This window comes from Rhyacophila brunnea, unplaced genomic scaffold (genome assembly GCF_057557595.1).
Source record: "Rhyacophila brunnea isolate RB1 unplaced genomic scaffold, BYU_Rbru_1.0 scaffold_21, whole genome shotgun sequence".
NCBI lineage: Eukaryota > Metazoa > Arthropoda > Insecta > Trichoptera > Rhyacophilidae > Rhyacophila > Rhyacophila brunnea.
In genome coordinates, this window is record NW_028232871.1 from 7,922,554 (window position 1) to 7,946,968 (window position 24,415).

General features: G+C 36.1%; 2 protein-coding genes across 2 annotated transcripts in view; one reads left to right on the plus strand and one right to left on the minus strand.

The window, feature by feature from the left end:
* The window catches only part of Sema2a (Semaphorin 2a), a 515,286-nt gene that overhangs the window by 10,015 nt on the left and 480,856 nt on the right, over positions 1-24,415 (plus strand). The window lies entirely within an intron of this gene.
* LOC147070657 (uncharacterized) lies at positions 20,028-22,715 on the minus strand. Its single transcript, XM_085949082.1, has 2 exons — positions 22,567-22,715; positions 20,028-22,027 (listed from the first exon to the last, which is right to left on the minus strand). The coding sequence occupies exon 2, from the start codon at positions 21,990-21,992 to the stop codon at positions 20,448-20,450; it is 1,545 nt and encodes a 514-aa protein (XP_085805208.1). The 5' UTR covers positions 21,993-22,027; positions 22,567-22,715; the 3' UTR covers positions 20,028-20,447.

Genomic DNA, 24,415 nt, shown 5'->3' on the forward strand with positions numbered 1-24,415 from the left:
TGCCAGACTCAGGATTCGAACCTGAGACCTATTGCGTGATAGTCCAACGCTTAAGCCGCGTGGCCACCGTGGGAGGGCACTATACGAATTACTTAAAAATGTGTGTATTTGAGTCATGTTTATTTTGTCTGGTCGAATGAATTTGCGTTAGATGCAGGAAGGCTTTAATAACAAAAGGTAGGAAAAAACCCTCCTGTGGCAACTTATTTGATGCATGACGAATACGTAGCTACTTATATTATATTGTATGATTGTCTTTACGAAGTAAAAAAAACTTTACGCCATATGATTTGGCTTTCCCACACTATGTCGCATCAGTTTCTTGGAAGTCTCTATATTACTTACTACAATTGAGTTGCATTTATATACATTTCCTAGAGCAAGAACAGTGCATCTCCAAAAATCAAATTTTTTAAATAACGCAGTATTGAACTACATGTAATAGTACTTCTTTTCTTGTTGTTTTTTTTATGTATAACTAAAACTATTTATTATAATATCACAATTTCCTACTAAGTAATATAGTTTTTTAACCATGTCCGATTCTAAGAAGATCACAACGATGGCCCAGTATTAAACAGTGATAAGTAAAAAAGTTGACATTTTGCGATATTGGGGTATCAAAATATTCGTAAAAATGAGCTCTTGTCAGTTTTGTACAGAAAAAATATGAAATAAATAATTTAGATACCTTGAGAGCCAAAAAATCCATATGAAATTTTACAAACTTTAAAAAAAACCAGTTTTGTACAGATCCATTTTGAATTGTTTCCATTTAAACTGGCGATTAACCATACGTTTCAATTTTGAATAGATACATTCTGACATGTTTCCTTTTAAAACTTGTCAAATCTTATGTAAGTATTGTAAAGTAACCATTCAAATATTAAAAAAATAATTTCTCAAAACTACGATTTTTGAGTTGCTTCTCTTCAATGCTGGGCCATCGATAATATCTTGACAGATTGGAGGTTTGTATTATTTTTTTTGGTAAAAGTTGGTTTACGGGAAGCCAGGCGGGAACCGCGCTAATTTTCATAGCCGATTTTGGAAAAATTCAAGAATGAAAAAAAAAAGTAACCTAACAAATTATCCAGTATATCGGCTATTTTCAAAATTTGTTTGCCGCTGGCTTCCCTTAATCCGACAAGAACCAATTTTTTACGAGAAATTGATGTTAGCCACATGTTCAATCTACTAAATCCATAGTCTGACTCCAAACACACGTTGAAAAACAATAAATGTATTTGCCAGACGCAGAATTTGAATCTGAGGTATCCACGACATTATAAACCGGCGTCTTCGCCGCTCGGTCATTGTGGACCTTATCTATTACATAATAAGTTGTAAAATGTTTTTCAAGTGTTTTTTTGGTCTAGTAGGTACCTAACTGTACAGTTTACTTAATTGAACTTTCTTCAATTTCGATTCCTACTTATCTCTGTATTGAAATATAAATATTACTATCTTATCTCTAAACATATCATTTTTCAAATTTGTTCGCAGATATTATAAAGCAATTTCAGATAATGTAAAAAAGTCATTATGATATGCCTCCAAGCGACAGTGTAGACACACAATTAGAACAATCGGACCGGAACGTTACTCACACATTTAATTTGTACGTTGGTCATTTTGCGATACGAGAAAAAAATGTTGATTAGGTACTTACATATAAACAGATATCTAGGTATAGTAAACAGTGACTTATATAGTAACAGTACCTGCCATGAAGACAAAAGAATAATATTATCAAATGTATATTAGTTGATCACTTTTGCTATACATAACACGGATCATATTTATCCAACTAGTATCTACCACAACAACATTAGTTATAAATTCAATATAAACGCGTTTATACTGTGCTTGTACCCAGTGGCGGCTCGTCCATATGCACCGCGGAACTGCAGCACACCCAAGTAAATTGAGAAAAATGTAATATTATAATATACATAAATTTATGTATATTATATGAAAATATCAATATTATTTAAGCTTGAATTAAGCTCACCCGCGCACCGGTACATCCAATAATTATCATACACCGCGGTGCTGCAGTACCGTTTTTAAACAAATATGCTCGAATGGTCGGAGAAGGGGTGCGGGGAGCACGTAGCACGTAGCTGGGAGCTTGGTCGGTACTGCCGGCCCGACAGTATTTTACCGTTTTTGCGTTCGAGCGTGAGCACGCGCGCGCCAGCGGAGGAAAGAAATATAACTTCAATAATTTATTAACATTGTTAAAATTTATTTCTGCAAGCAATTTATGGAAAGTTCTTTATTTTAATTACTTATTAATATAATTAATAATTTATATTTAATTTTGATGTTGTAGTAAAATATAATCCTAATAAACATTTTTTTTATTTTTAATCAACTGCAACACCCCCAGATATCTTATCCACGAGCCGCCACTGCTTACGCCCACCTTTTTGATATACGAATTTAGTACATGTAAAATTTTACTGAGAACAGATTTGACATTGTACCCTAGCACTCACATTTGAAATATTTTACAGTGTTTTTTGAAACATCCTATTTAAGATATTCTATATAATTTTAAGAAATCGAGATTATAATATTATGTTAAGATACTGATATTAGATTTTATGACTCTTTGAAAACATTTTCGAAAAGCATTATTAACTCAAAATCTTGAAATTTTGAGCTGTTTTCGTATATAATAATACTATATAATACTAGGGTATCAAAATATTATAATATAAATTGTATTTTATATATTCTTATATTTTCGAAAACTTAAAACGAGAAGATGTGCAGTACAAAATTAAATACGTTTTTTTTTTTACCAAACTGATTAAATTTTATGCTAGTCATTTTAATAAGTAGGTATAATAAAAAGATGTTAAAATTGTCTGGTTAAAGTTAATGATAACATAACTTTACTATTTAGGTACTGTTATATTCTCCAACTGAAAATGGCCCAAGAGTCTACGTTATTAACCGCATATTTTCTATCATCCCGACGTCTTAGTTAGAATAAGGTGAGATGTTCAATTTGATTTCAGTAGTAAGTAATCGATAGGATTCCTCGAATTTATTACGATTCTCAGAACGAGATAAGACGCACAGAATGACTCTATTACTAAGTTTATTGCCCGACCACTGATCGCTTGATATGAAAATTTAACTGTGAGATAAATAACTACTTAATGCATGCATGAATAGACACGGCACTTAAATTTATAACTATTTTTGGCTAAATATTGAATTGAACTACTTAGTGTGCGGTGTATTAGAGAATTCGTTTCATTAGGTGTTTTCGATTCAATAGTTCTGAATATAATTTAGTTCGATGAGCTTAAAGCTCAAACGTGTTAATAAATCAATTCAATATTTCCAATAGTATCTAATGTTTTAATAATATAAAATTCATTAGTCCTCAGTTTTTATTCTTTTTTATAAAACGAGACTGATTGAGTTACCTAGCTAGAGTCATAACTCACATATTATTCCAGAAATCGAGTTTTGAGATAATCACATAAAACCACCAGAGCACTTTTGTAATTAGAAGAAAAGTATTGAACTCCCTTAAATATTAATGAGTAAGTGACTCGATTTATATTATTTAATATATATAATACTCCTAAGGTTGCAGTCACACAGCATACTATGAGAAATAGAGCTCCCTGATTAGTTAGAAAGGCCTCGATGACAGAACTCACATTTTTCAATGAAAAATGTGAGTTATGACACCAACAGTCGACTTTATCAACGATTTTCACATGGTTTAAAAAGTGACTTTTGATAGCCAACTTTATTTATTTATTTAACAAAAAAATGACAAAATTGCAAAATGTGAGTTATGACTCTGGGCGACTCAACTATCTTATTCTTTTTTTTTTTTTAATTTATATGTTTATTCCTTCACGCGAATATTTTCAGGAATTCCACCATGTTATAAATTAATCTTTACAGAGATTGTCTATTAGCCATTCACTCTACCCTCATTAAATTTAGTGTAGGGAGATTGGAGTTACATATTTTCATATCGCAAATATCCATACATATGGTCAATGAATAATATGTAGCTGATGATCGAGAAAAAAAAGTATGTGACTCTTACCCAGTTAACAGAATTCGTAGGCGGGTCGAAAATATAATAATATGCAGAATATGCGTCACGTACCTACTTATATATTATTTTAATGCCACAAATTATTCTAAAATAGCCATCATAGATAGGTAATTATTAATTTGTGGCCAAAAAATACATTTAAAAAGCGTGTTAAGTACATATTTATGGGGTATTTATTTTTTATTTATTTTTTATTTTACATATTATGGACATTACAGATTATAAGCTTAAGACGTTCACAACATGAGATTTAGAAACAAATAAATATTATTAAAACAGTATTAGTGACGAAGCCCACCAGAAGCCGTGTTCGGGGCGCTCACTACGAAGTAGGCCCCCTCCCACCCGCGCATTAACCTTCACCTATATAATAAGGGACACGAGAAGCTCAAAATAATTATTATTATCAGCGTCTCTCATAACAAAGCAATAAAAATATTATATTATTTCTCGGGGCTTGTAATTAATATTCACGATGACATCATTCTACCAGCAAAATATCGGACACGCAGCAACTAAACAATGAGTTCACCGTTATTAAATAATGCTACTCGCCCGTCTATCGACAACGAGTCCAGAAGCGGATAAAGTAAAACAGCGCGCGCCTCTTTTGCTTGCCGTGTTCAATGAATGGGCTACATTGTATTTTCGTTAATTCGTCCCGCTGAGAAGCCAAACCACGGTTGAATCATGAGGCGGGCGGGCACAATTAGTCGTCAAATCCAGTGTGCTCTGGCGTATTTGATTACGTTGTATTTTCGATGATTCACGCGCCATTTGTGAAATTTTGCGCGAGTGCCCCGCTCGACGCGTTTTATGGGCGCTATCGCTAAGGTACATAAAAAAGAGATAGATCAGTATTAAGATATTCAACAGTAGAATTGTATAAATACAGTACATGTATTCACGTTAAATTTAGTTTTTTAATATAAATAAAATCCGTTATTATTTTCACTACACTGTTTAATGTTAACATTGCTTATGAGGAATGGTTTTTATTAATTTTATCTACCATTTACTTCTACTAAGTATGCGCTAATGCGACCACGAATATGACCAATTTTGATGCGGCCACCAATGTTTTCAATAATTTTAGTATTATAAAATTGTGCATTTAATTGCGGTTGGTCGCAACTGCCAATTGTGCGATGAAAAAATTATGACTGTCAGTTGCCGCGAAACTTGTACGTATACAGTTCACCGTATCACACTTTATCGTGAAATGTTGTATCGGAAATATGGCCGTATATTAAAGACCGTCCAACCTCTTTGGGTCGTATACTACCTACTGACATAAAATTCATGTCTAAATAAAACAGGGTTATTGTCGGTTTACACTTTATAGGAAGACAGCAGCAAACAAATTTTTAAAATAGCCGATATACTAGATTATTTGTTATGTTGGGTAAGGTTAGGTTTTTGTTCACTCAATTCATGAATTTTGCCAAAATCAGCTATGAAAATTAAATTAATGTTCATATTGAATCTAATAAAATTGTAGACCGTATAGTATACGATCATCTCTTTCCGATAAGATAGCTCACGGCTAACTGTCCCACGGTGAAATGTTTTACGTACAATTTACGTGACATGTAACCTGAGCTTTAAGGTTTTTTTCTGAATTTTATTCATCAGTGCAATTATTGAAATCCGTGGCTTGCGACCTAATATAACTGAAAACAATAATTGAAGCAGAAAATATATAATTATTTATAATCTTGGCGAATTAAATTATTACCTGTTTATAATTAACTATTTCTTTTATTCAACGAATAATTCACAAGATTTAAGAATGTACCATTCTGATTATTGAACATACATAATTTTGAAAAACACTGAAAAAATATATATGCCCTGCCGGGGTAGCTTACTTTTTTCAAAAAGATTTTTTCTATTGGTTATAATATATTTTGTCAAAAAGTGTCTCAAAATTATGTATGTTTATTACCTTTTTATTTAGGTTCTGCATGAATGTGGGTAGGTATATTGACTTATATATCTCTCTATACTTAGGTACTTATACTAAATACTTACTGATAATTACAGATTGTCAATGATGATACGTCCAACTCAAAAGTAGATGGATAGGAATCCATCGGCTTGATATAAAAATAAAAACCATCTTCACATTCACCGCAATGGTTGTCGGTTGAAAAAATGATGACGGCGTTACAACGAGAAAAGAGCTTTCAATAACTGTCAATAGAAAATTATTATATCCATTACTTGACGGATTGAACTGGTGGTCAAGTGGAATTTATTATTCTTGGATCAAGATAACTTCTTTAACACGATGGGATTCTTTTATATTATGCTAGATGGTTTTATTTACTTTTATTCCGCTTTATAAATTAAATTCTTAGTAAGTTTCAATAGACCAGTGTTTTTCAAATTTACAACAAGCTCCGATCACCGGAATCGTCAACATTAACGTTATAAAAGACTCAAGTTAAATTTATTAGAACAGCTTCGAAATAATAAACAGATAGATAGACACTAATACCCCGACTTACGCTAACCCGACTTACGCGAACTCAGAGTTACTTACGCGGTTCTTGTTTTTTTCGTTTGGTAGTTAATAGGTACTTCCGTCCGCTATCTTCGGTGTTTTTTTTTGCAGTAACACGCATAAGTTTTCTAAACCCTTAAAAACTATATCATCCAAACGAAGTAATTCTGATTCTCCTGCAACTAGTAAGAAAAGAAAAACGATATTTTTGAAATGCAAACTTAACATTATCAAAAATTTTGATAGCACAATGAAAATAAATTGTGAATTATTGATAGTTATATTGTACGAAGCCACGACATCAAAATAACTTTTTTACGTTATAACTCTTTATTTTTAAAATATTTTTACGTATGAATATGTACAAAAAACTGCGATTTTATTAAATATTTCACAACGTTTTTATAAGGTCGTATTCTTATTTGTCCGCTGGTCGTTTATCCAGTACAAATCTTGCAATCGATTTTTAACTAACTTCCCGACTAGCTAGACATTTTAAACTTTTAGAATATTTCAGCACACGATGTCAATGCATTTTTTAATACTTTTAGCCATCTAGTAGAATTGGATTCATTTTCATTTAATTCTGTTGTGTTTGAAAAGTTATTTCGGATGAAATCCATAATCCAATCCACTATTATTGGTTGTTAGGGGTCTGGGGTCCTAGCAACTAAATTATTAATATATACGTGCGTTACTATGAAAATGAAATGTCAAAATGACATTTCAGTACTATTTCTATCAAGTATAATATTTTTTGATCGTTTAAGCTAGTGAAGTCAAGTTTATACGATTCAACAGAAAATTTAAAAACGTTTTAAGTATATAAAAAGTTCTTTTTATCTTGTAATTATTTTTTCTAAACTAGTCTTTTTGTTAGTTCTCGGTCCAAAATTATATGTAAAATTTATATGTACATATTTATTTATATACAAAGTTGTACATGACTTACGCGAATTTGACTTTTTTCGGTTAGGTACATGTTCAAACACGCGCGTTAACGTGATCCTACTCCCTACTTCATTTATCGTTTGTCAATTTATGGCTACGGCCGTATGTTGTAGCTTAGCCACTGGGATGTGGGCCGTTAAGTAACGACACAGCTGTATATCTTTGTTTTATAGTCTTGATAATGATGTGATAAATAAACTGAAAAAGTTGTCCACTAATGTGATTAATGAAGCAATCTGGTACTTAAATTTAATATCATTTTGTATCAAAGTACCCATTAATTCAGGCGAACTTCAATTTTGATGACAAATAATTGCGATTTATCTTTTATAGTAAAGAAATAATTTTAAAATCCACAAAAACATTCCTTGTAGGTTATAGGTAAGTGGTACACGAACACACATCTTTCAGTTTTCTGATGATCATTCTCAGCCAATTAATACTTTGGATGCTGAAGACGCACATGCGCGTAATGACCAGGCGGCCGATCGATGTAATTAACGTGCATTTTAAAGGTTTTTATTAAAAAATCATTATCTACTCAGCAGCGAATGCGTTAGGCAGAGAAATTGGGTTTGAGTTACTTATTAAATCTCGTCATAAAATAATAAAATTGATTTTTTAGTATACAGCACAAGAACTGATTAAAACAATTTATTGTAAAATTAATTATATTAATTGTTAAATATTTTATGACGTTGTCATCTTTTTCTCTTGTGTCTACACGGCTTCAAAGTGAAACATCACACTGTCTTTACCGTAACTATAAATCCACAGTGTTTATGATATGTCCAAATTATACAAACAAGATAAAGCTATGTTTACATATAAACCATAAAGATGCTGTAGAATTTACATAGCCATGCGATAAACATGATAAACATTACATTATGTACCTATATAAGTACAGTATAAGAGTTTTTTTTATCTAAATATTTTATATTCAAATTTGTTTACTTACACAACAATCGATATACTTTGTTACGATGATGGATTGTAAATTATTACAATAAATTTAATAGTTAGCACTGTGGCTCCTCAAAAGGGGAGGGGCTGACAGGGCTCTTGTTTGGGGACCCTGCTTGGCAGGCTGGTCAGCTAAGTGTTATAGAAAAATGGGACATTATAAAATAATATAATGTTTGAGGCTTTCACGGTTGGTTTTTATCGTAATACATTTTTGAGTTTCCACTGTGTGTAGGTACTTCTTTTTTCGACGTTTCGTTCTCGTTGTAGAGGCCATTATCAAGAGATGATAATATGTTTTTTGATAAAGTGTAGTATAGGTATAATAATATATCTGAGCAATGTTTGCTCTTAGCTAATCGGATTCCTTTTGACATTCTTAGTTAAATTTAGTTGCGGTATAAAAATTGCATTGGTTAAGTAAATGATAATTATTATGGTATCAGATGGTTTAATTGTTTAATATCATTATTGGGTATTCGGCAATTTCTTTTCCGGACAAAAAAAACTTTCAAAATCCTTTTTAAAAAATTATCACTATTGTGAATAAATTTAAATCATTCACTCATCAATCAATCCAATTGGAGATTTAAATCGGATACATTTGGTATCAAGTAAAACGCAGTATATTACCAATAATTATTATTGTAAATAACCGCCTTGTTAACTATTTAGAATAGCCCTTCTGGGATATTCCCAAGCTTAAAAAACTTTTGATGCTTCCCATCAAACGTAGGGCCTCGTGATACCCTCGATTAAAACCTAGTGTGATGCTGGGAGGGTTGGTTTCGAGGGGAGGATGGGAATAATAAATTAATCCTGACTTAAGTTTTTGTTACTTAATTTTTTAAATCTACTTTGCTACTGACTTCAGCGTATTCCTATATTCTCGTTTATAATATATACCTAATATAAATTATGATATTATGTAAGTACCTAGAAACAAAAAAGTATAATATTATAAGTACCTTTGCATGCAGGTGAACATTCTTGGACAGGTATTCGTTCCTCAGCGAGGAAGATTATGCAAACATTTTAAAACGAGTTTTGACTGCGAGAGAATAACATGGCTACCGTCCACGCTGTGCTACCGAGAAATTTAAATAAACATTTTTTTTGCTTTCGTTTCAAAGGATCGCCTGGCGAAACCGAAGGAAGTCACATTTATCTGACAACTAACTAACATGATATTCTCAGATTCCACACAACCCTTTTTTTGTGTACAATATATTATAATGTCCATAAAAAAAACTAGTCTAGTCTAGACCTTTCGCTTTTGCAAAAACATGCCAACCGACATTTGCTTAACGCGACCCGACATTCACCTGACAACTAAATACCACGAGATTCTCAGATCCAATCTAACCCTTTTTTGTTTGTGTGAATTGAAAAATCTCTTTTTTTCTCAGGTATATTTGGTTGTATTGGCACCCCGAAACGAAAATTCAATAAATAGCATATACCTAAGTAAATGATATAGATAGATAGATAATAGATTGATGGGTACTAATAGAAAAACTTATATTACTATATTATTATACTGTGTAAAATATAATTAATCAAATAATTGAGGTAAACATACAAATTTATTTTACTTAGGCCTGGCCTATTAACATTTTAAAATATATGGTTTTACGACGCAATTTTGGATTAAATCCTCAAAAATGTCTCATTCATTCAACTGGGTGCAGGTATTAAAAACAACAAAAGTACATTTTACCTTTATTATTTTCTCGAACACCATTTCGAAAACGCTGCTGTAGAGCCTCACACTACTTTTAACCTTAGCAATTGATAGGGGGGCCATCCTGAAGAAAGCCCCAAGCCTAGGATCTTTGTTGGGACCCCGTATCTAATGCCAAGGTTAAAAGCAGTGTGATGTTCTACGGTAGCGTTTTCCAAATGGCATTCACGGTAAAATTAAGGGTATTTAGTGTATTTTTAATACTTACATCCACTTGAATTATGGAGTTAATATTAAGTAAACAATTAATAACTACATCCCAACAATCACATTATTATTTTAAAATATAATTATTATCAAAGGAAAATAGCGGCGCAGGCGACGTTTTTTACTATTAGGATTATAGAGGATATTTGTGATGTGTGCTTAGACTATCGATACATCTAGACGCCACCCATTGCATTGTTAAATGAAGCTGCGTGCTGTGCGTTTGGTTTGTGGGCGAGCGAACGCATTTGTACACAAATATTTGAGACCATAGACCATTTTGCTAGTGCTCGCCCAAAGTGCTCGCACTAGACGCTCGGAATTAAAATATAATATTCTATTTTTTTACGTCATATAGTATTTTTAAGCGGTCAAAATGCAACCATTAGGTAAAAATATCCATAATTTAAGTTATTTTAAAGAAACCCTAGGTCACTGATATTAAAATATACAATAATATACAAATAAATTATCACGAACATGTATCAACTTACCTATGAATCGTAATACCATCTTCTTGCTTATCAGTACGGTTACCACATTTTAATACAACACACAGAACCATCTTTTCTACTTTATTAACTAAAAATATTTACCACTGACTTTATGTTTAACACAAAAAATATCAATGTTAGCAACACGCGCTCGCAGGTTATCGACGCTTAGCTATGCAATAAACTAAGATTTGGCGGCGACACCACAGCAAATCATCTCACATATCTGTAAACCTTTTATCTTACTCTAGCGCGTGTTGCAGAGATTATAAGGGTGCCGAATACTTTCTCACTCGCACTTATGAATCGTTTTTGTTCAGGCCTTGAATGTGTGTTTATCTCACTTATTTGATAAACTCCCACGCCGGGCTCCCAGGTTAGAGCCCCGTCAACCCTAAGGGCATTTATCGTACACACGTGACAGAGAAAGAAAACTAAATATTGCCATCAAATTTATTGTACCCATTAAATTAAAATTACATAGGTTATTTAGGATAAGTCAAAGATATTAGAAGAAAACTTTCTTCGATAGAGATTACATGTCGAGATTATTACAAAAATATCTGTATCACATGTTAACACACAACGTTGCAACATTTGCCAATACATACGATATCCATATTATAAATTTTATTAATAGTCTAGTCACTATGTAATTTGGTAAAATAAAAAATCAGTTGATAGGTATTCCAAAAATTTCGATCATAGTATAAATTAGGTCGAATTAATTTGTACATTTTAAGTATCATTAGGCCATATTTACATTATGAAATAAGATGATATTAAACAGCGCTATCGAATTATGTATATAAAAAATACCAAGTCACCATTTAAATGCATCCGCTGTAAAAAAAAAATTCTCTTCGTTCCGATCGAAGACGTCTCTTCTAGATTCGTGGCACACGCGCCTAGAATTGATCTCTGTGGACAACTTCTATTCTAAATAATTACAAGATAAAAATAACTTTTTATATACCACGTTTTTAAATTTTCTGTTGAATCATATAAATAGAATACTGAAATCTCATTTTGATTTCCATAGTAACGCACGTATATATTAATAATTTAGTTACTAGAATTACCCCCTTAGCAACTGATATGATTCTGATAAATTTTCTGTTGAATTATTATGCTCAATATGCTCAAACTTGTTCTTGAAATGAAGTAAATAAAAAAACAAATAAACAAACAAATATATAATACTGAAATTTCATTTTGATTTCCATAGTAACGCACGTATTTATTAATAACTTAGTTGCTAGGACCACCCCCTTAGCAACCAATAATAGTCTTTTCTTTTTACGTATTTTTCTGAAATAACTTTCCATACAAAACAGAATTAACTGAAAATGAATTCAATTCTGCTTAAAGATGGCTAAAAGTATTAAAAGAAAGCATTGGCATCGTGTTCTGATATATTCTAAATGTCTAGCTAGTCGGAAAGTTAGTTAAAAATCGTTGCAAGATTTGTACTGGATAAACAACCACCGGATAAACAAGAATACGAGCTAAGAAAAACGTGGTAAAATTCCTGAAATGTACTACACCTATTTAATACAGTATTTTTTTATACAACAAATAATATAAATATAATTCAATCCAATTTAACCAGTATTGTCTAAAAAAATAAGCATTTCATCTCAAATAAATGGCACATTTTTGACATTTGGTATATGATTAGGTGGTAAATTTAAACTACTAAGTAGGTAGTACCTAGATAGTACCTAGAACTTATTAATCTTCTTCATCTAATATCTGTATCAAATCGTAATGAACGTCTATTTAACATTATTACACAATTTTGAAAACACTTCTGAGAAAATGTATTATAACCAATAGAAAAAATCTTTTTGAAAAAAGTAAGACACCCTGCAGGAATCGAACCTGCATCTCTTGGGTTTCGCGCCCGTGCACATTGACCACAAAGCTAAAGGCGCCGTACTTAATTGCGACAAATTTTAACTAACGGCTCTTATAATACTCTCTGAAGCGATTTTCAAAATTGAACTACATTGATTATCGGCTTTTGTACTTTAAATCAAAGTAGGTATAACTTTGATTACTAACCAACGTTACGAATTACTCCAAGATATGTTGTGTTGTAACTTACTTGAACTTGCTAATAAATAATTTTTAATTAACATTTTTTTTTATTCAACAAATAATTCACAAGATTTAAGAATGTAATATTCTAAGTTGTGTTTTCAAAATTATGTATGTTGAATACTTAGAATATTAAGTACCTACATTCTTAGATATAGTGTATTCGTTGAATAAAAAAAATAGTTAATTATTTATATCATTAATGAACGTTATTCCATTTGATTTTGATTTTCATTTGGTCACAAAGATATATTAAATGTCGATGTTGCCAGGCGATATTAGTAGTCATTTTTTATTGAGGTTTTAATTTTTTTTCTTATAACCCACCAAAAATTGTTCTGAGTTCTTCAATAAAACCAAGACCGAATCAGGGATTGATTGAAAATGCAATAATTGTACCATGCCATCGGCATGGTCGTAGAACGGTTCGTCCCATTTGAAAAATTAAAAATTGCCGGTAGTGCAATGTGTTCAAAATTATCGATTCTTAGGATCCTCCTTGGCTTCAATTATTTTATTTAGTAGCATTTTTGTATAGAATCACCCAGATTGGTTTCTTTACTATATCTATGCATATGACATTAGTTTTAGTATTATGGTTAATCCAGAAACAGTGTAGGTTGCATATATAAGTAGGTGAATAAATGAAAAAACGATAACCACTAACCACACTAAGTACACATTTATTAAAAAAAAAAGGGAACAAGTCAAGTGTTCAAACTACTTTGAGTAGCATGATCACAGTTTTTACAAAAACTACTTAAACACTTGCACAATGATATACATGTTAAAGCCGATTTCTTATAACTACATGATAATGTACTTTTTAATATATTTATAAAATATATAATAAAAAAAAAATATTTCGGGCAGAGCTCAATGAGAATTGATTGTGTGTCTTCTTTCCCATCCGTATCGCAAATAACTTTGATACAAGTATTGCCGGCGAAGTTCTCAATTTCTTAATTAAGCATACTTAGTTATTCGGTGTCTTCGTTAGAGGGAGTTATAAATAAGACCCGTTTGGTCACGAAGGACTCTTAAATGCAAGCAAGAGTTGCAGCGACATTAATAAAATTCGACATCACAATTCTGACTGTAGTCTTTGTAAATTATGGGTTAATGAACCTTTTAAAAAATAAATATTCGTTGTCAGTTCTTCAAACCAAATTAATAAATTAATTAGGTATGTAATAATAATTAGTACTACAATATAATATGAAAGGTATATTTAAAAAATCGATAAGTCTACATATTTCTACGTGTACTTATGCAGTTTCATGTATTACAAGTTCTAAACGCGCTAAAATAATTAGAGAAAAGAATAATTTTGTATTCCATAAAATGATTTTATATATCCCCATGTTTTTCATCGGTTGTTATCGTTATTTCAGCCATGTAAAACCAATCTATAATTCCATAATAAAAATTCATAGTTGAAGTTAAATCTTGGACGATTCTCTTATAAACCCCATTGAATAATTTACCAAACATATTTAACTCTAATCTGTTAAATTTAATGAAAAGGGTTTGTTGACAAAATAATATGCAAAAAGTGCCTATAACCACGATGACTTTACAAGACTAGTCTTTTATGGTAAGTATTAATATATTTTATGTTAATTAATAAAATGAGAAAATCCAAGTTATCATAATGACATAGGTAGGTACACGTTTTTCTTCTAACGTCTACCGATTATATATATGCTAAGCTCGCAAATATACTCTAAATTATTCTCATTCTGACTTTTACACAGCACTCTGGCCCCTAAAATTTAACGTAAAAAAGGTCTAACACAAAAATGATAATTATTTATAAAATGATAAATCTGGTTAAGTCAAAAAATTCCTTTAAGTTTAAAAATACTATTCGCTGTTAGAAACTGTTTAATTTTAACATATAGGTATAGTATATAGTTAATAGGGTGGTAAAGACACGATTCTACCTTCTTAAGTTAAATAGATTATAATCAAAAAGTCATTTCCAAACTAAAAATGTCAGCAGAGCTATTTGTGTCGCTTTATTTCAAAATCCACCTATGGGTATTTTTTTTTGAATTGCTGAAGAACTACTGCTTTCTAACATTTCTGTATTATCACAATGTGGAATTTATTAATTTTAAATATTCTATACTCGAAATAATATAAACTTTCACCCTGTGACTGTGTATTTTTTGAGAAAACAAAAAGCTGTTTTTCTCTCTTATTCATCTATTATGGACTTGGCTGATTTTGAAATCTAGCGACACATTTATCGGTCTTTAAGTATTAATAACTTACCGTAATTGAATTTTGCATTCACATTTTACGTCATGTTATGTTACATTACGTTGTTAAATAATGATGAACCTTCATTGATATTGAGTCATTTTTTTTTCTTAAAAACATGTTCAGCTTGCAGATGTCTTTCAAAATGTTAAGGAACTGAAATGTGCACTCCGAGAAAAAAAGGCGATATAAAAACAGGTCGCAGTCAAAGAAGCCTCTTGGTTCAATATACCAGTGGTGAAGATTCCATATTTTCCATTATTTAAATTTAAAGCATATTTCTTAATTAAGAAAAATATTTTTTAATTACATATTAACGTATTTAAATAATATCTTGGTTATGTTTTATTCTACAAATATAATTTAATTTGCCAATATTATAAGTATATAACGCAGTATTGTGCAGATTTTTTGGTGTAGACTTTATACCTCATAGACCTCAGCCCATCTACTAGAATGTATCAAGTACGATAGGCTCCAAAGACGAATCGTAAAACCTTTGGACATGATATTATAATGCACATAAAATGATTAATAATAATATAATTAGAGATTTTTGATGTGTAAACGTTTGATGAAAAATACATAATATATACTATTCTCTCAATTTTATGTTATTAGTGATCTTTTGAAAGTTAATCGAAACAGTGTATCGATGTCATTAGTGTGTACATATTATTCATCAGTAGTAATATCGTTTTATCTTCTTATTTCCCGTAAGTATACCTGACAAGTGTGCCTTTTTTCTCTGATCTATGCAGCCTTACTCTTTCCAAAAGTCACCATTCACCACTGCAATATACTAATCGTATATTATGTTTTGTATTCAAGCTTGAAACTAGATTATTCAAAACTTACAAATCGAACCGTAAGATAAGTTAGAACTGGGTGACGAATTGATACAGTATACATTAATTACGATAACGAAATATAAATTCGGTCGTTTGACATCGACGCTAGATAATACTAAGCGCTAAGACTTTAAAGTTTGTACTTACTTAGTAGGGAGAAGGGCAAGCACACAAAACCTTAAACTTTTATAACTCCCTTGCCCTTCCGTATTTATTATTTGACTCTTATCTCGCGCTAAATAAAACAAATACGATGCTAACCTCTCCGTACGTAATTGCTACCGAAAAGGGGTGTAAAGTTATAATTATTATTAATGTCGTTATGTTTTTATTGTATTTGTACAGCACGTTAGTTACAAAAGGATTAAATATTTTTTAGTTTATCGTCATATTTTATTTATTCTGTCACGTTTCGTATGATTACTGAAAACGTGTAACATTGTGTTTATGTGTAGTTACTTGACATTTTTTTTTAAAGAGAAACTCAACAAAAAAAATCGGTGTGTGTACTTTGTACGCGCATTAGAAGTTATACTTCTTTGGCGTAACAAAACAAAAACAAACTAATGATAATCTAGATTTTTCGACTAGCTCTTAAGGTAAAACGGCAAATAATTTTCAACTATAGGCGCGACGAAATTTTGGACTCGCTCGCATTCTGAGAGAGAACCTCGAGCTGGAAACACGTCACTTTGTTTCGTGGTTTGCGACGGGCGTGTTAATTCTTAATTCGTGTAAAGGTGACTAAAAACGTTACCCATTTACTTTAAAAAGAAAACATTTCAATGAATATATTATTATTGTTACTAGTAGAACAAAATAGTGCCCACCACCACCCGTCATATATGCACAACCGTGGATATGCACGGCCGCTTTCTATGACGCTTTAAACGTGTCTGAAAGAAGTGATTTTAAGTGCTCATTCCGTCCCGAGACGGAGCCGCACGGGACTGATGCTGCAACCATGCACCGTAGTGCTGAAAGAAGAAAGTTAAGAAAGAAAATGTTTGTTTTTGGACTGGCTCTGCTGTCCGCTGACGTTAAGCGCTTTGTGTACCCGCATACTGAGTGTCACGAATTGAAATGGATGAGTCTACAGAAGAGTCGGGACTATCCCGCTCCCCATACGACGCTGCAAATTTCTCAAATGCCGCAAAGTTGGCCTCGGTTGCTACCAGATCTCCATGACCAATTGGGCCCGTGTGAGGACGGACCCTGGCAAACAGCTCCGCTCGTTCGAATTCCATAAGCGGGCAATCCCAGAGGATGTGTTCAACATCTTGGTGGTCATGCCCGCAGGTACAACCCGGCCCATCTACTATCAAGCCAAACTCGTGGAGTCTGGCGGCGAAGTTGCCATGGCCGGTGAGGAACTGGCTAATCCAGTGCGAAGGTTGGAGTCTTCTAGTTTGGTGCCTGCAGAATACGTCTGGAAAAAAACGGTAAGTGTGCCGCCCCTTGGGGGAGGCGGTCCACCTCGCCTGCCATGCCGCAAATGCGGTCTTGTACACAATGTCACTTACAGTCTTCCTGTAAGGAACGTCCTCGGATCTCTGCGGTGGTGTCAGATGGACACCGGCGAGTATTGTGCTGATCCCCCTCAAGAGGAGGGTGATCGATCCTCTGACTTGGACGTGCAGATCGAGGGGTAGCACCCCCGCGAGTACGGCAAGCGCGTCAGTAGAAGTTGTGCGGTAGGCTTTGGTAAGCGAGATCAGCGCAAGTCGCTGCCCGCTTAATAGTGCGCGTCTCACGAGAGTTAAGGAGTTTACTCGAGAATGCCAAATGCTGGAGGCGTAACCGGCAATTCCCATGAAAATTGCGCCGTATGCAACCTTAAGGGCTCTAGGCTTAAGTCCCCAATTGCTGCCCGCCATTCGGGCCATTCTCTGATAGGCCGAATTGGCCTTAGAGACGGCCGTCTTGGCGTGGTGAACGAAAGACAGCTTGTCATCAAGAATTACTCCCAGATACGTAACCCTTTCGGAGAAACGCACTGAGGTCTGGCCAAAACGAACCGTGGGCGGCCGTCGAGTTATGTTGACCCGAGAACTACCCCTGAGGAGGACAGCTTCCGTTTTGCTCGGGGCAAAGGTCAGCTTGTTCAGCAACCCCCAATTAAGGATTCTGCCCAAGGCGTCCGTGGCTGCACGCTCAAGTGCCGGTCGGCTGGTCGCCCCAACAAGCAGGAGCAAGTCGTCGGCGTACGCAACGAGCGTGCAGCCCGGAGGCAGTGGCAGGGACAGAACGTCGTCAAACAGAATGTTCCACAGTAGGGGTCCCAGGACGGAGCCCTGAGGACACCCCATGGTGGTCCTCCTGTGAATCAGGCTGGGGCCGGAGTCGTAGGTTATCTCCCTATTGCTGAAGTAGCTTTGAACTAAGGCAAAGAGGTCCCCGGGGATCTGTTTCAGCCTAAGCTTTGCCAGAACCAAGGGCCACCACGCAGTATCAAACGCGCCCGCTATGTCGAGAAAAATCCCGGCAACGAGGTCCTTGCCAGAGCTCTCCACAGAATCGATCACAAAGCGAATCGCATCCTCGGTGGACTTTCCGGGTCTAAACCCAAATTGTCTTTGCGAGATTGGACAGTTTTCCGACAGGTGGGACTCAATCCTGCTGTTTATCAATCTTTCCAATATCTTCCCGAAGACGGGAAGGAGCGTAATCGGTCTATACGCTTTCGGGTCACAAGGAGGGCGACTGCCGGCTTTGGGGATCACCGTGAGATGACCCTTTTTCCAGCAGTCGGGGAATATGCCACTACTCATGCATTCTTTGTAGAGTTGCGTGATCTCGTGTGAGGCAAGAGACCACGCCCTTCTCGCTAGCGCGTTATCTATGCAGTCAAGCCCCGGGGCTTTGCCAATCGGGAGGCTGGCAAACAGGATCCCTAGCTCGGACATGGTAGTGGCTGCGGATCGCGGAGTGTTTAAGGGGAGCAGCGCATAGACGCGAAGCTGCTGAAATCGGTCGTTGTCAATGTCGAGCGACTCGTTGTCCTGCGGGATAAGAGCATCCAACAGGACTGTGGCGGACTCTTCAGAGCTATTGGTGAACGATCCGTCGGGGCGCCGTACCGCCGACATGACTTTTCCGGGCCGTAGGCCAAGCTTCATCACGCGGAAGGGGGGGCCCCACGGATCATTGCCACCCATTTCAGTGACGAACTCTCTCCAGTGCACCTTCTTAGCCTTACTGATTGCCTTTTTGAACTTGAGTCTAGTGGTCCTGTAGGTGACCGCAAGCGGATGGTCCGCGTGCAGCGGCCCCTCCAGCGATCTTCGCGCTGCTTGTAAGGCCCTTCTGGCCCTCCTCATCGTGTCTCTCAGTCTTGTCAGTCTCGGCTTCCACCAGGGTGCGAGGTTCGGCGGTCTCGGGGTCGTCCTTCCGATAGTGCCCTCCGCTTTTTCAATAATGAGATTCGTGAGGTCCTCAGCCGCAGCGTGCATGTCCTTTGGCGGAGGGCGCGAGGCCATCCTGTCCAGACCCTCAGCAAACTCGCGGTCAAAACGTACCCAGTCGGTTCCCTTGGTCCTGAAACGCCTCGGCAGTGACTCGCTCACAAGTGGAGCGAGAGACGCGTGGCCCCTCTCGGTCCTGTAGGCGAACGTGATCAGACGGTGGTCGCTTGCTGACGCTTCCAAATGGACAGTCCAGTTCACGACGCGTCCGGCAGAACCATTGGATATCAAAGTGACATCAATGTGAGATTCCCCATTGTTGGTAGAGAATGTGGCTGGACCATTAGAGTTATTCAGCACCGTCAGGTCGTGAGTTGCCACGAGTTCCTCGAGGGGCGCCGGATTGTCCCGGCCAGACCGCGGCCCCCGGGGGGCCCACAGCCATGATTGAACGTTGACGTCCGCTCCCACTATAATCTGTTTGCCGCGGCATGCAACCAGAATTTTATCGAGCTGCTCGACGCATTTCAGGATGTTTACGCTGAATTTAAAGTAAGAAGAGACCACCACAATGGAGTTCCCCGATCGGTCGGAGACCTCCGCTACGGCAAAGAGTTCGCTCGACAAGTGGGCAAGGTGTAGCACCACTAGGGTAGGATTCGCAACGAAGATGCAGGCCATGGACCCCAGGCCGTGGTGCATTACCCGACCCCCACTGAAACCCAGGTTGGGGCCGTAGGAGTAAGGCTCCTGCACCAGGACCAAATCGATGTCCATTTCCCGAACCGTCTTGATCAGCTCCGCCGTTATAGCCTTCCCTTTGCCCGCATTTAACTGACCGAACCGAATCATTGAATCGAATAATCCGTTCGGTTCCGCTCCTGTGCCATTGCGTACTTGCGCGCTGGGCAATCAGGGTCGATCGCTGCATGTTGATGCGGCTTCTTGTGCCTGGCGCAGGCCGGGCACTTTCCGGGGGCCTTAATATTAGGGCATTCAGCCCTATCGTGTCCTTCCTCGGTGCAATGGCCGCATGTGGCGCTTCTCGCCGAACAATTCTTTGCCATGTGGCCGTATAAGTGACACCTTGTGCACTTGACGACGCCACAAAAGTCTTTGGTTGGGAAGGATTCCCATCCCATATATATGCGCCCGTCATTGATGAGCGCTTCCCTCACCTTTGCCGGGACTGATATCACCATGTGACATTTTCCGATTCTGGGGCCTGCCCTGTGGCTCAGTTTAACATGGCGGTATGCCTCCAAGGGGAGACCCGTGACCTCTTGAGTGTTGGCCTTAATGGCTTCCTTAAGGTCGTCCTCCGTCGTCTTGACCGGCACGTTGAATACAATTATCCGCGGGAGCCTTTTTCCTGCGATTTCAGCCCGGAGACCGGCCTCCTTTAGACCAGGAGCGGCGGCCAGTCGTTTGGCCTCTTCCTCGGTTCTGGGGTGAATGATTACCCCACCTCCACGTACCATTCTCAAGCCCGTTATTTGGACTTTTAGTTCCGCGGGCACGATGGCTTTCTTGACGACTTCTTTAGTGGCCGGAGACTCCATTCCTTCTTGTGTAGGAAAAAAGAACACGCCGGGCCTTGCGGCGGTTGTTGGTGGCACAATTGGCCATTCCGGAGAAGTCTGTCTGACCGGCTTGGCGCCTTTTCGAGTGACGTCGCTCCAAGAATACTTGGTTCCTTCACTGACTGCGTCACCAGTGGCAGCGGCAACCGCGTTTATGTAGGAGGCACGATCTTCCAGTATGGCTTTGCTGGATTCAAGCTTGATTGCGAGAGACCAAGTCTCCGCGACGACTGCCTCCAGTTCCATTGTTATCGCCTTAATTGTCGATGCGGGGATATTTCCGTCGCCGGTGAGTAATTCTTTCACTCTTTGGATTGCTTGAGCAACCTTAGTAGCCCCGTTTTGTGAGTCCGTAACATCCGAGTCGGCTATCCTATCCCCGGGAGGGGCAACGCTCTTTGGATTCTTGGCGTTTGGCCTCGGGGTTTCCTCGGAGTCCTGTGGTATTTCCTCAGCCAGGGAACGTCTTTCCTTCCTGACCTTTTTGACCTTCTTGTTGGCCTTGGTGGCTGCCGCCTCTTCCTTCTCTTTTCTTTCTGTGGCCGCTTGGCGTTCGGATGCTTTGGCTTTCACGGCAGCTTCTGCTAGGATTTTTTCCGCTTTCAGATCCGCAGCCTTTCGAGCAAGGATTTTCGCCTTTGTGGCAGCCTCCGCCCTAGTTCTCACCGTTTCCTTTTCGGATTTGGTGGTGTCAAGCACTGCATCTGTGTCAGAGTCCTCGGAGGAGGGGTCGGATTGCGTATTGTACCAGTCCTCGGGAACTATTGGCTTATCCCCTCCCGGGGGCGGATCGACTGCAGGTTTTCCCATGCCGTTGCTTTTCTTGTGGAGTTGCTGTGGAGAAGCTTATTATATAATATATATATATAAGATAAGTGGCATAAGTAAATGACTAAAGTAAAAGAAAAAGTAAAAAAAAAAAAAAAATTTAAAATTAAAAAAAAAATTATATATTTTTTCAAATTATTGAAAAAAATATTTAAAGAAAAAAAAAATGTTATTTAAAAAAAATATTAAAAAACCATTTAAAAAATCCTTTTTTAGAATTATAAAAAAAAATTAAAAAATATTTCTAAAAAATATATATAAAATATATATTCTTTATTAAAGAAACTAGGTAAATGATAATATTCAATTCAATAAAATAATCTAAATTAAATTTAAACTTAAAATATATATGCAAGTAATATTATTAATAAAAAAGTCCCTCGAAGTTTTCGATTTGCTCCAGTAGTTTCGAGAAACTTCTAGAAGGATTTGCAGTTAAGTGTAATTGCTATGCGGATTTCGAAATTCGATTCTTCCAGATCATTCGAGAAAGTTCTGGAAATCGTTCAAATCAAAACATGAATAATTTGCACGTGTTCGGGGAATGGTACAATACAAATTATGGTTTTTTGGAGCTAGAATCGGTTGGTCTGAACCGAATTTCTTCGGACAAACACCAAAACGTTGAGGGCACATACGCCTGTATCCCACAAACAATTTATCACTATAGCCCAAAGGGGGCCTTCACAATGTCACAAATAGCACAAAAAAGACAAAAAAAAATGGTTTTTCACTCGATTCACGAAGAACCTTGAGATTTTCCCAAAACTTTCCGACGACTTCGAATGCAAGGGGGCTCCCGTCGACGCCTGGGAGCAAAAACCGACTTTTCTGAAACACTTTCTCGCGACACTTTATCAAAAAACTAACATTCAAAAAGATTTTCCGGCTTTACGGCTTTCCGGAGGAATCTCTCGGAAAAGTTTTGTATCACCAGGTTGACATTCATGAGCCAAAACAGAGAAACCTTTTTTTTTTCAAAATCGGATGACTTTTCGATTTTTAAAGCACAAAAGACCCGGGAGCTACACGATGTACGTCTTACTCGAGAGTTTGTGGCAAAGCCAGTCCTACTAGTAGAACAATAAACACAACATAAAATGGACGTATGTTGGATTTATATGGCAAATTGTATTTCGTTTGGCATGCGTCATTTGCACCCGCGACCCGCAATCCGCGTATCGCCTAGCCACGATCTTTTTAGACCGTGCCTCAACTGAGGTACAACCTTAAGTATCCTGTTTAATAACACACTCAAGAAAAACCGCTAAATATATTTCTATACACTTAAACTTATATTACTAAATTATATAATTATTTATCGTTGTTTTTATTTTTAAAGTAACAACTGCCACTATGACTTTTAATAGTTTATTTACGTAAGGAATTGCAAATGACCGACAATAATAAATTCGCTGCCTAGGCAACGGAACAATTCTAAACTATAATATTATACTGTATAATAAATTCACTGCCTAGGCAACGGAACAATTTCAAACTATAATATTATTATACTGTATAATCGTCACGATTGCAATATCATACTGTGGCGTAAAGGTAGTGCGTTCGGCTGATAACCGAACAATTGGTGGTTCGAATCCAATCGGAGTGCGTTTATTTTTGCGTGAAAAAATAAATTAGGTGTTACATGTCATGTCACACGCCAAAAATACACTCTGATGTGATTTTCCAAACGCGCCTATAGAAGTATAACTTCAATAAACATGTATATTTTCATAACAACAAATGATTTCATTACCTGTAGACTCAGTATCTGAAGAATAATAGAGTCCTTCTAAATATTCCTGCTCATAGATATTTACGTCATTCTTGAATAAAAACATGTGCGAATAATACTATCGGTCTAGGGTACATCAGGTAATATTTAATTTAATTTAAATTTAAATTCTAATTGATTTGAGTGTTGTAGGTAGTGAGGTACTAGAATAAAATAACATAATACTTGAAACAATAAGTTAATTAATTACTTTCAAACAATCATTCTTCTATCTCTTGTATGTTCACATTCTGAAAATACTGTTTTATAAAATACAAAACGTATTAAATAAACACATTAATAATTGGTTATACAGTAATAAAATTAACCATTTACCTAACGCACTGTGTCATCGTTTTGTATCAAACAATAATAAATATTGATAAACAACGTTTTACGTGACGCAATATCCATGATCACAAATATGCATCATTTATTTTAAATGCATTGCTTTCATTTTACAAACAAATATATATATATATTATATTATTTACCATGCACAATACTAAGAAGATCATTATATATAGACCTGCACAGAGTGGAGGATGTATTAACCGATTTTTGTATTTTACGAGGACTGGATGTTTATAGCGGAGTGTAGTTGTTGTGTTTGTCAACTACCACCATT

Bases quoted from the DNA above. Each gene is read 5' to 3' on its own strand.
- LOC147070657 (XM_085949082.1), bottom strand. From the start codon at position 21,992: ATGGGAAAACCTGCAGTCGATCCGCCCCCGGGAGGGGATAAGCCAATA.